This window comes from Martes martes (assembly GCF_963455335.1).
Source record: "Martes martes genome assembly, chromosome: 16".
NCBI classification, from domain to species: domain Eukaryota; kingdom Metazoa; phylum Chordata; class Mammalia; order Carnivora; family Mustelidae; genus Martes; species Martes martes.
Genome location: NC_137904.1, coordinates 11294704 through 11307746, shown reverse-complemented (window position 1 = coordinate 11307746; position 13043 = coordinate 11294704). Strand labels below are relative to the sequence as shown.

Here is a 13043-nt window from a genome sequence, read left to right as displayed (position 1 = left end):
GTTTTCCAGATCTTGCTTTCTGTGAGCATACATAAATTTCTAGGCTTGAACATAGTTATCCTTACCGATTTATTTACTTTTTTGCATAACGTGGTCTCTTGCTTTCCTGTTTATAATGTTTTCTTCTCTGGAGGTTTAAAACTTTTTAAAATGTGTGCAGGATGTTGTTAGTCTAAAGTCCCTGGACATAGTGTTTTAGTCATCAAGTGAATAGTTATTGAGTACCTGCTTTGCTAGGCCAAGAGCTGAAACTGGGCATGTTGAGATGATGAAAACACACCTCAGAAATTTCAGGAGAGGGAGACATGTACATGATAAGTGGTATGATATATTTTTAAGTATCATTTTTGGGAAACATTTTAGAAGTCTTTATATGAAGACACTTTAAACTGTGCTTTTCTAAGGGAAGGATTTTCCAAAGAGATTTTTTTTTCCAAAATTGTAAGATGGAATAACTTTATGCCCACTTTTATGAAGACAGTATTCCTTAGTCTAATGGCTATTCTGACGTGCATTTTATTACTAGGCCAGTTTTAATTTTATGTTGTTAATTTTAGTCCCTTCCAGATATGCAGCATATTCAGGAAGAAAACTTATCCTCCCCACCATTGGGTCCTCCCAACTATCTACAAGTGTCCAAAGATTCTGCCAGTACTAGTAGCAAGAACTCTTCTTGTGACACGGATGACTTTGTTTTGGTTCCACACAACATCTCGTCAGACCACTCATGTGAGAATCTTTTCTACTTGTACACATTATATTTCTTAATTTACTAGACTAGCATTTATTTTTAACCTTTATATCATGCTCTCTTGTGCAGGGCACCTTTTCAAAGGGGCACTTTATTTAGTTGTGTGAATTCCCAGAACTATATACCTACCATTCTAAAATCTGCTCAGTCATCTTCCATGAAGCAGTAACTTTGGATTCTGAAGGTAGATGAGAAGTTTGCAGGAAATGATCTCAAATTCTGTTTGTATCCACACAGAAAGAAATAGAAAAGTCAGCAGAATTAAAGGAAGACCTCTGTTGCAAAACCACCTTAAGAGTCAAGGGAATTTAAAACCAGTCTGGATGCCCTTCAGAAGAGACTGGCATGAGGTCAGGAATGAGCTTCACAAATATATGGGGAGAATTTTTATAAAGGAAGCAGAATCCAAGTTGGCTAAATATGATCAGGGCTCTGAGGAGCAGCAAAGGGCACCAGAAAACCTACAAAAAAGAAGTTAGACAAACCGTCAAGAAAGAAGGAACTGTGGTTTCGTGGTGAAGGAACGGGATCAGAAAAACTAGAAATTGGGTTCCTTTGATAATTGAATAGTATCAAGTTGACCATGTGCAGGTGGTTGGAGAAGTTCGTGTCCAGAGGTCTGTGTAGTTGTTTGTCAGATACTGATGGCACAGCTGCTGCTGTTAGGCATCATGCCAGGTGTGAAGGCTGTCATCCCCAGAGCATGCGCTTTGGGGATGTATCCACTGGGGAGAGGGTGGGGCAGGGACAAGGCTGCAGGAGAAGGTGGGCCGGTTCACCATCGGTGCTCCGACAGCTGGGAGTTCCCTGTAAAAATCCAACATATGGTGGTTTTCTTCTATTTTAAAACAGGAATTAAGACTTTAAAAATTATGCAGTATTTCAAGCAGGAAATACTACAGCAGATACGCAAATCCACCCCCATTCTAATTTTATTTATGTCAGTGTTTAGCCATGTTGTTTTAGATGTCTTTTCTTAAGGATAAAAAATGCTAAATAGGTACAGCCCAAGTCCTTTCCCTTGTTCCACTCTTGCCAGAGGTTAATTCTTACTGTAGATTTTTTTTTATACTTCCGCATATCCTGTATCTATAAGTAACGTATGGTGTTCTTGTGTTTTTACAGTTTTAAGTAAATGGTATAAGGAACGTTTCTATAGCTTGGTTTTTTATTCATGTTTTTGTTACATGCCTAGAGACATATCTAGATATGTATGCAGTTTATTTTAATATCTGAAATTTACGGTATAACTGTATTTTTTTTTAAGATTTTATTTATTTATTTGTCAGAGAGAGTGAGCACAGGCAGAGAGGCAGGCAGAGGCAGAGGGAGAGGCAGGCAGAGGCAGAGGGAGAAGCAGGCTCCCCGCTGAGCAAGGAGCCCGATATGAGACTCGATACCAGGACCCCGGGATCATGACCTGAGCCAAAGGCAGCCGCTTAACCAACTGAGCCACCCAGGCGTCCCAACTGTATTTTTATAATACAACTAAACCACACGTTTTTCCATTTTTTGCTGAGGGTGACCTGGATAATTTCTATCTTTTCACTGTTCGAAGTGTCTTGTAACAGATGTCCTTGTATCAGAGTTTCTTCCACATGGATGCTCTAGAAATTTTCGACTTCAGATCTATAAAATATTGGTACAGACAAGTTGTAGGCAATCAGTAATTTGTGCCATGCTGCCCCAATGGAATAATGGTGACTTCTAAAGATTTTTTTTTTCATCTTTAACTTTACCTGGAATTCACTTTTGTAGATGGAAAAAGGTAGGGATCTTAGTATTGAATATTCTGTCCTTTCTCTGTTGATAGACAATTCCAGATTTGTCCTGTTAGGTTTATATAAAGAATTGGGTTTGTTTTAAGGTGTTCTATTCTGTTGGTCTATTTGTCTGTATTATGATCATTTTTAAATTTGTGTGTGTGTGTGTGTGTGTGTGTGAGAGAGAGAGAGAGAGAGAGAGAGAGACAGTGGGCGGAAGGGTGATGGTAGAGAGCATTTTAGTATTCTTTGGAATCACCCTGGCTACTCTTGACCGCTTTTACCGCCCTGTAGTCTAATATCAGCTTGACAAATCCTACAAAAAAACATTTAGGGATGTGATTTGATGTGAATTTGATTGGTTGATTTTATAAGACCTCTACAGAAACAGTTAATGATCTTTACAATATTAAATTGCCAAATCAAGAATATGTGTTTCTCACAAAATCATAGGGGACCATAGGGGAAGAGAAGGAAAAATGAAATAAAAACAGAGAGGGAGGCAAACCGTAAGAGACTGTTAACTCTAGGCAACAAACTGAGGGCTCCTGGAGGGGAGATGGGTGGGCGGATGGTGTAATTGGGTGACGGGCTTTAAGGAAGGGACTTAATAGAATGAGCACTGGTTCTTTAATCCATCTGATAAACCACTAAATTCTACCCCTGAAACTAGTAATACACTATACATTAACTAACTTGAATTTAAATAATAATAAAAAAAGTATGTGTTTCTCTACTTATCTAGGTTTCCTTAATGTGTTTTGATAGATATTTATGTTTTCCTACATAAAGGACATTCACATCTTTTGTCTTATTCTAGTTACCTTTGTTTTTTTTTTTCCCTTGTGTAAACACTGTATTTGATAATTTTTTTTTTTCAAAACCACTCCTGTGGAGGTCTCTGTGCTTCTAAATCTCAGGTCATTTCTCAGTCTTAAGCTTTTTGATGTATTTACAGCATTTGTTATAGTTGGCCAAACCCTTTTTTAAATTTTATATTTTTTATTTTTTTTTAAAAGATTTTATTTGTAAGAGAAAAAGAGAGTGAGAGCATAAGCAGTGGGGGAGAGGCAGGCAGAGGGAGAAGCAGGCTCCTTGCCAAGCAAAGAGCCCAGTGCAGAACTGGATCCCAGGACCCTGGAATCACAACCTGAGCCAAAGGCAGATGTCCCCACACCCTTCTCTTTATTAAAAATTTGTTATTGTAAAATACATCATGCATATATTTTTAAAACAGTTTATTTATTTAGAGTAAGAGCAAGTGGAGGGAGAGGGAATCCCAAGGAGACTCCGCACTGAGCCCAACATGGGGCTCGATCTCATGACCGAGATCATGATCCAAGCTGAAATCAAGAGTTAGATGCTCAACCGACTAAGCCACCCAGGTGCCCCAAAGATTTTTTTTTTTTTAGAACAGTTTTAGGTTTACAACAAATCTGAGAGGAAAGTACAAGTTTCCACATATCCCTTGCCTCCCCATTCTCAGCATCACTCACCAGAACAGTACATGTGTTGGTGAGGATAAACCTACATTGACACATCACATTCACCCAAAGTCCATAGTCTACTTAGAATTCATTCCTGGTGTTGAACATTCTATGGGTTGGGAGGAAGGTATAATGACATTTATCCATCATTATAATATACAAAGCATTTTTACTGCCCTAAAAATCCTCTGTGCTCCCAACCTGTCCCTTGGAAACCACCAGTATTTTTATTGTCTCTATATTTCTGTACCACAGCTTGTCCATTTACCTATTGAAGGACACTTTGATTGCTTCCAAGTTTTGACAATCAAGAATAAAGCTACTATAAACATCTGTGTGCAGGTTTTTGTGTGGACATAGTGTGCAGCTCCTTTGGATAAATACCAAGGAGCATGACTGCTGGCTGGTATGGTAAGAGCATGTTTAGTTTTGTAAGAAAACACCAAACTCTTCCAAGTGGCTGTACCATTTTGCATTCCCACCAACAATGAGTGGAGTTCCTGTTGCTCCACATCCTCACCAGCATTTGGTGATGTTAGTGCTCTGGGGTGGGCTGTTCTGGTAGAAGTGCAGTGGAGTCTCATTTTAATTTGCATTTCTCTGACGACATCTGATGTTCAGCATTTTTCATGTGCTTATTCACCATCGTATGTCTTCTTTGGTGAGGTGTCTGTTAAGATCTTTGGCCCATTTGTCAGTTGGATTGTTTGTTATCTTCTTGAGCTTTAAGAGTTCTCTGTATATTTGGGGTAACAGTCCTTTATCAGATGTGTCTTTTGCAAATATCTTTGTTCAGTCTGTAGCTTATATTCCATTTTCTTGATGTGGTCTTTCACAGAGCAGTTGTTTTTAATTTCAATAAGTTCATCACTAATGATTAATTCAATCATTAAATAAATTTCTTTCACAGATTGCGTGTTTTGTGTTGGTAACACAATACCCAGGGTCCTCTAGGTTATGTTGTCTTCTACAATATTTGCAATTTTTTTCTTTTATATTTAGGTCTGTGGCCCATTTTGAGTTAACTTTTTTTTTTTTAAAGATATTATTTATTTATTTGACAGAGAGAGACACAGCGAGAGAGGGAACACAGTAAGGGTAGTGGGAGAGGGAGAAGCAGCTTCCTGTGGAGCAGGAGCCCAATGCAGGGCTTAGTTCCAGGACCCTGGGATCATGACCTGAGACAAAGGCAGGCGCTTAACGACTAAGCCATCCAGGTGTCCCTTGAGTTAATTTTTTTGAAAGGTCTGTATCTAGATGCATTTTGTTGTTGTTGTTGTTGTTCTGTAGATGTCTACTTATTATAGCATTATTTTTTTTTAAAGATTTTATTTATTTATTTGACAGACAGAGATCACAAGCAGGCAGAGAGGCAGCAGAGAGAGAGAGGAGGAAGCAGGCTCCCCGCTGAGCAGAGAGCCAGATGTGGGGCTCGATCCCAGGACCCTGAGATCATGACCTGAGTCGAAGGCAGAGGCTTTAACCCACTGAGCCACCCAGGCGCCCTTATAGCATTATTTTTTAAAGACTGTCTTTGCTCCATTGTATTGTCTTTGCTCTTCTGTCAAAGATCAGTTGACTATATTTTTGAAGGTCTCTTTCTGGTCTCCCTATTCTGTTCCATTGATCTATTTGTTTGTTCTTTTGCCAGTGTAACACTGTCTTGATTACTGTAGTTTTATAGTAAGTCTTGAAGTTGGGTAGTGTCAGTCCCTTGTCCTTCTCCTTCAAGGTTCTATTGGCTGTTGTGGGTCCTTTGCCTCTCCATTTAACCTTTAGAATTAGTTTGTCAATATCCATAAAATAACTTGCTGGGATTGTCATTGGGATTGTAGTGAATCTATAGATCAAGTTGGGAAGAACTGACATGTTGACAATATTTAGTCTTCCTATCCAAAAACATAGAGTATTTCTCCATTTATGTGTTCTTTGATTTCATTTATCAGAGTTTTGTAGTTTTCCTCATACAGGTCTTATATGACTTTTGTTAGACTTATACCTAAATACTTCATTTCGGCGGGTCCTGATATAAATGGTGTTGTTTTTTTAATTTCAAATTTTAGTTGTTTATTATTGAGATAGAGGAAAGCAATTTAATTTTTAAATATTAACCTTGTATTCTGCAACCTTGCTTTAGTCACTTATTAGTTCCAGGAGGTTTTTTTGATCAATTTTTTTGGATTTTTTTTACATAGATAATCATGTTATCTTCGAACAATAGTTTCATGTTTACCTTTCCAAGCTGCATACCTTTCATTTCCTTTTAACTTACTGTATTAGCAAGGACTTCGAGAGCTGTGTTGAAAAGAAGTGGCGAGTGAAAGAGGACTTCCTTCAGATGATGAAACTGTAATAACCGCAGCCAATAGAAAAATCAATGGAAGAAAAAAAAGAGAGAGGACATCCTTATATTTTACCCAATCTTAGTGGAAAAGCTTGGAGTTTCTCACCATTTAGTATGGTGTTAGCAGTAGCTTTTTGTAGATATTCTTAACCAAGTTGGGACAGTTCCCTTCCATTCCTAGTTTACTGTGAAATTTTATCATGAATGGTGGTTGGATTTGTCAAATGCTTTTTCTGTGATGTTCTTTCTATTAATGGGTTAGATCACATTAATTTTAGAATGTTGAACCAGCCTTGCATACCTGGGATAAATCCCATTTGGTCATGGCATATGATTCTTTTTATACATTGCTGAATTCGGTTTGCTAATATTTTGTTGGAGATTTTTGCATCTGTGTTCATGAGAAATACTGGTCTGCAGTTTTCTTGTAATGTCTTTTTCTGGTGTTGGTATGAGGGTAATTATGGCCTCATAGAATGAATTAGGAAATATTCTCTCTGCTTCTATCCTCAGAAAGAGATTGAAAATAGATACTTGGTATAATTTCTTCCTTTAATGTTTGGTAGAATTCACCAGAGAACTCATCTGGGCCTTATGCTTTCTGTTTTAGAAGGCTATTAGTTACTGATTCAATGTCTTTAATAGATAAAGACCTATATTCAAATTGCCCATTTCTTCCTGAGTAAATTTTGGCAGATGTGTCTTTCACAGAATTGGTCTACTTCATCTACAGTGTCAAATTTGTGGGCATAGAGCTGTTCATAGTATTCCTTTATTATCGTTTTCAGTGAGATCTCTCCTGATGTCTCTTCTTTCATTTGTATTATTAGTAATTTGTATCCCCCTTTCTGTTTTTTTTTTTTTTCCTTTTGTTAACCTGGCTAGAAGCTTATTGATTGTTGTGTTTTCAAATTCATTTAGTTCAAAATCTTTTAAAATTTCTCTTGAGATTTCTTCTTCGGCCAATTTGTTATTCAGAAGTGTGTTTTCAGTCCCCTTGTATTTTGGGATTTTTCAGTTACCTTTCTGTTACTGATTTCTGGTTTAATTCCATTAAACCAGAAACTGATTTCTGTTCTTTAAAATTTTTTTTTTGGTTGTTTTGTTTTGTTTGTTTTTTAAAAGATCTTATTTATTTATTTGAGAAGGAGCACAAGCAGGGAACGGGGCAGAGGGAGAAGCAGACTCCTCTCTGAGCAGTGAGCCTGATGCACGGCTCTGAGTTGAAGGCAGACGTTTAACCGACCGAGCCACCCAGGCACACCTCTTTTAAGTTTGTTAAGATGTATTTTATGGCCCAGAATGTAGTCTGTCTTGGCAAATGTTCCATGTGAGTTTGAGAAAAATGTGTATCCTGCTGCTGTTGGATGAAGCTGTCTGTAGATGTCAATTATATCTTGGTGTGATTGATGGTGTTATTGAGTTCAACTGTGTCCTTCCTTAGTGGTTTTCTGCCTGCTGGATCTGTCCATTTTTGAGGGATGGGTGTTGAAGTCCCCAGCCATGTTAGTGGTTTCACCTGTTTCTACTTGTAAGTTTTTACCTTGCATAGTTTGACGCCTTGTTGTTAGGGGCATGCATAATGTTAAATAAGAATTGCTATGTCTAGGGACGCCTGGGTGGCTCAGTCGGTTAAGCGGCTGCCTTCGGCTCAGGTCATGATCCCAACGTCCTGGGATCGAGTCCTGCATCGGGCTCCTTGCTCGGCGGGGAGCCTGCTTTACCCTCTGCCTCTGCTTGCCACTCTGTCTGCCTGTGCGCTCTCTCTCTCTCTCTCTCTCTCTCTCTCTAATAAATAAATAAGAAATCTTAAAAAAAAAAAAAGAATTGCTATGTCTTCTTGGAGAATTTATATTTATGTAAATATAAATATATCATTACATAAGGCCCTTTTTTTTTTTTAAGATTTTATTTATTTATTTGAGAGAGAGATCACAGGTAGGCAGAGAGGCAGGCAGAGAGAGAGAGGGTGAAGCAGGCTTCCTGCTGAGCAGAGAGTCCTATGCGGGACTCCATCCCAGGACCCTGAGATCATGACCTGAGCTGAAAGCAGAGGCTTACCCCACTGAGCCACCCAGGCGCCCCCATAAGGCCCTTCTTTATCCCTAACTTTTCTTACACTGATGTCTGCTGTGTCTGAAATTAATATAGCTATTCCGGCCTTCTTTTGATTAATGTAAGCATGTTAGTGTTAGCATGGTCTATTTTTCTCCATCTGTTTACTTTTAATCTGTGTGTCTTTATATTCAAAGTGATTTTCTAATAGACAACATGTAATTGGGTTGTGTGTTTTAATCCACTCTGAAATCTGCCTTTTAATTGGTGCATTTAGACCGGTGACATTAGAAGTGTTATTGATAAACCTGGATTAATATCTAACATTTGTTACTGTTTTCTCTTCATTGTCCTTGTTCTTTGTTCCTGTTTTTGTCTTCCACTCTTATTTTGCCTTTTGTGGTTTTAACTGACCATTTATTATGATTCTATTTTCTTTCTTTCTTAGCATATCAATTGTACTTTTTTTTTCTTTCTTTATTCGTTGCCCTAGAGTTTGCAGTATATATTTATAACTAATCCAGATCCACTTTATTATTTTTTAAAAGCTTTATTTATTTTAGAGAGGGGACGTGTGCAAGCAGTGGGGAGGGCAGAGGGGGAGTGAGAGAATCTCATGCAGACTCCGGCCGAGCGTGGAGTGCAACAAGGGGCTCAGTCTCACAACCTGAGATCGAGACCTGAGCCAAAATCAGGAGTCGGACACTTAACCAACTAACCCACCCAGACACCCGGGTCCAGGTCTACTTTCTTTTTTTTTTTTTTTTTTCCAGATTTTATTTATTGGGGTGCCTGGGTTGCTCAGTGGTTAAGCCTCTGCCTTCAGCTCAGGTTATGATCTCAGGGTCCTGGGATCCAGCCCCGCATCAGGCTCTCTGCTCAGCAGGGAGCCTGATCCCCCCCCCCCCGCCCCCGCCTGCCTCTCTGCCTACTTGTGATCTCTCTCTCTCTCTGTCAAATAAATACATAAAATCTTTAAAGATTTTAAAGATTTAAAGATAAAATCTTTAAAGATTTTATGTATTTATTTGACAGAGAGAGAGAGAGCGAGCGCACAGGCAAAGGAAATGGTAAGCAGAGGGAGAAGGAGAAGCAGGCTCTCTGCTGAGCAAGGAGCCCAATGCGGGGCTGGATCCCAGGACCCTGGGTTCATGCCCTGAGCCCAAGGCAGACGCTTAACTGACTGAGCCACCCACATGCCCTCCAGGTCCACTTTCAAATAAAACTGTACTATTTCATGGTAGTGTCAAGTACCTTATAGTAACAAAATCCTAATTCCTTCCTGCCATCCCTTGTATCACTGCTGTCATTCATTCTAGTTGAATATAAGAATACATAAGCCTATCCCTTTATACATAAGACACACACATTAAGCATGCATAACCGAATATACTGTTAATATTATTTTGGCAACAAATCCCCTCAATTTTTATTGTCTGAGAAAGTCTATTTTTCCTTCACTTTTGTCAGATAATTTTGCAGGGTTCGGAATTCTAAGTCCGTGGTTTTCTTCTCTTAACACTTTAAATACTTCATTTCATTCTTGCTCATGCGATTACTGAGAAGTCAGTGCAATTCTTTGTTTCTCTGTAAGTATGGTGTTCTTTTTTTTACTTCTTTCAGAATTTTCTTTATTTTTAGTTTTTCTGTTAATTTGAAAATGATCTGCCTAGGTGCAGTTGCTCTGGGCATTTATCCTGCTTGAAGTTCTCTGAGCTTTGTGAATCTGTGGTTTGGTGCCTGGCGTTCATTTGGGGGAAATTCTCAGTCGTTGTTTCCAGTATTTCCCTCTGTTCCTTTTGTCCTTTCTTCTCTTTCTAGTAATCCCATTACACGTTACAGCGTTTGTAGTTGTCCCACAGACCTTGGATATTCTTTTTTTTTAAAATTATTTATTTATTTATTTATTTGACAGAGATCACAAGCAGGCAGAGAGGCAGGCAGAGAGAGAGGAGGAAGCAGGCTCCCTGCCAAGCAGAGAGCCCGATGCAGGACTCGATCCCAGGACCCTGGGATCATGACCTGAGCCGAAAGCAGAGGCTTTAACCCACTGAGCCACCCAGGTTCCCAGACCTTGGATATTCTGTTGTGGTTTTTTTGTTTGTTTGTTTGTTTGTTTTTTTAAAGATTTTATTTATTTATTTGACAGAGATCACAAGTAGGCAAAGAGGCAGGCAGAGAGAATGAGAGGGAAGCAGGCTCCCTGCTGAGCAGAGAGCCCGATGTGGGACTCGATCCCAGGACCCCGAGACCATGACCTGAGCTGAAGGCAGTGGCCTAACCCACTGAGCCACCCAGGCTCCCCTATTCTGTTGTTTTTTAAAGGAAATCTTTGTTGGGGCACCTGGGTGGCTCAGTGGGTTAAGCATCTGGCTCAGGTCCTGATCCCAGTGACCTGGGACCGAGCCCCTCATCAGACTGCCTGCTCATCGGGAAGCCTGCTTCTCCCACTCCTTTCCATGCCCCCTGTTTGTGCTCTCTCTGTCAAATAAATGGATAAAATCTTAAAAAAAAACCAAAACTTCGTTTTCCAGTTTTTGAGGATTCTGTCAATAATGTTCTCTAGTTCAGAGCATCTTTCCTCAGCTGTGTCTAGTCTACTAATAAGCCTACCAAAGGCATTCTTCATTTCCTTTACAGTGTTTTTTAAATTTTTTTTTTAATTTATTTATTTGTTAGATAGAGAGAGCGAGCAAGCACAGGCAGACAGAGTGGTAGGCAGAGGCAGAGGGAGAAGCAGGCTCCCCGCCGAGCAAGGAGCCCGATGTGGGACTCGATCCCAGGACGCTGGGATCATGACCTGAGCCGAAGGCAGCTGCTCAAGCAACTGAGCCACCCAGGCGTCCCTACAGTGTTTTTTAATCTCTAGCATTTCTCTTTGGTTCTTTGTTAGGATTTCCATCTCTTCATATCACTCGTCTGTTCTTGCATGCAGTCTACCTTGTCCATAGGGCTCTTAGCTTATTAATCATAGTTCTTTTAAATTTCCAGTCTGATTAATTCTAACATGACTTCCATGTCTGGTTCTGAGGCTCACTCTGTCTCATCAATCTGTGTTTTTTGATTTTTGGTACGCCTTGTGACTTTTTCTTGATAGTCATACATGATGTCCTGGGTAAAAAGGACTGCTGTAAGTAGGTTTTATAGAAATGTGATGGGGAGCTGTGGGGGAAGGGAAGTGTTTTGTGATTGGGTGTCAGTACTTTAGTGAGCCTAGGTTTCTGGTCTGTGAGCTTTACGCATGCTTCCCAGTTTCTTTCTCCTGCCTGAAGGTGGGACAGGATGGCTCTAGGGCATTGGGGTTCGGTATTTTCCTGCCCTCAGCTCAGTTAGTCTGGGGCTTAACTCAAGCTGGCAAAGCTCTGATTGTTGGGCGCCTGGGTGGCTCAGTGGGTTAAGCTGCTGCCTTTGGCTCAGGTCCTGATCCCAGGATCCTGGGATCAAGTCCCACATCAGGCTCTCTGCTCAGCGGGAAGCCTGCATCCCCTCCTCTCTGTCTGCCTGCCTCTCTGCCTACTTGTGCTCTCTGTCTGTCAAACAAATAAATAAAATCTTTTAAAAAATTGTTTTAGGGTGCGCCTGGGTGGCTTAGTGGGTTAAAGCCTCTGCCTTCGGCTCGGGTCGTGATCTCAGGGTCCTGGGATCAAGCCCCGCAGTATCAGCATCGGGCTCTCTGCTCAGGGGGGAACCTGCTTCCCCCTCCCTCTCTGCCTGCCTCTCTGCCTACTTGTGATCTTTGTCTGCCAAAAAAAAAAAAAGCTCTGATTGTTTCTCCTGAAGGCAGGCCCTGCTAAGAACAGAATGCTCACACCTATTTAAAACTGGTCCCTTTTCTCTTCCCCCTCCCCCTCCAAGAGGCAGGAGTAGATTTTTTTCTCTGTTTACTAAGTGAGCATATGAGTTCCCTGGGATAAATCTGACAATATTATGGGCCTCCCTGTGACTAGATCCTCCTGGAATTTTTAACTTCTGAGAATTGTCCACAGTGATCCTTTTGCAAATTGTCAATCTCAGTTCATGTTTTTCTGTCCTGGCTGTGGTTTCCTCAAGCCTTTTGCTGGTGAGTCTCTTCTCAGATAAACCACAACTCCGGATGTTTGCCTGTCTGCCTCTCTAATCCTGCGGCATCAGTTTGCCTCTGTCCTGCTCTCTCTTTTGGATCCAAGGACTGTTGATTTTTCAGTCTGTTCAGCTTCTTACGTGTGAAACCGGGACCCAGAAGTCCCCATGTAAGATCTATAAAACATCTGTACAATTTAAAAGGAATAATAAGACAAGTACCAGAGTGTGCTCTGATTTTCTTATTTCTTTTGCCTGATTTTACTTTTGTTTTGTTTTATTGCTCTAGTTTTAGGGAAATTTCCTTGATGTTTTCTTTTCTTGAGTTTATCATTTATGTTCTCATATTTTTAAGTTTTAGAAGCTTCCCCTTCCTTTGAGCGTTGTTCTTATTTCAGTGTGCAATATTTTATCTCTGAGGACATTAATTAACAATTTTTTTTAACTTTTCCATGAAAAATACTTCTTTATTATCTCTCCCAGGTTGTTTTGGAGTCTGGGTTTCAGATTAGATTCCTTCCTTGGATGTTTGGTAATTGTCATATACTCATAATTAAGCATGGAAAATTAGAACATTGTTTGAA

The 13043-nt window shown here is 40.0% G+C and overlaps 1 protein-coding gene across 3 annotated transcripts in view; it reads left to right on the top strand.

Moving 5' to 3' along the window:
* ULK2 (unc-51 like autophagy activating kinase 2) overlaps positions 1-13043 on the top strand; it is an 82988-nt gene that overhangs the window by 33490 nt on the left and 36455 nt on the right. For all 3 annotated transcript variants that reach the window (XM_080826200.1, XM_080826199.1, XM_080826201.1), the window contains one exon: positions 558-729. In XM_080826200.1, coding sequence (XP_080682326.1) covers positions 558-729 — 172 coding nt within the window. The remainder of the gene's footprint in view (positions 1-557; positions 730-13043) is intronic.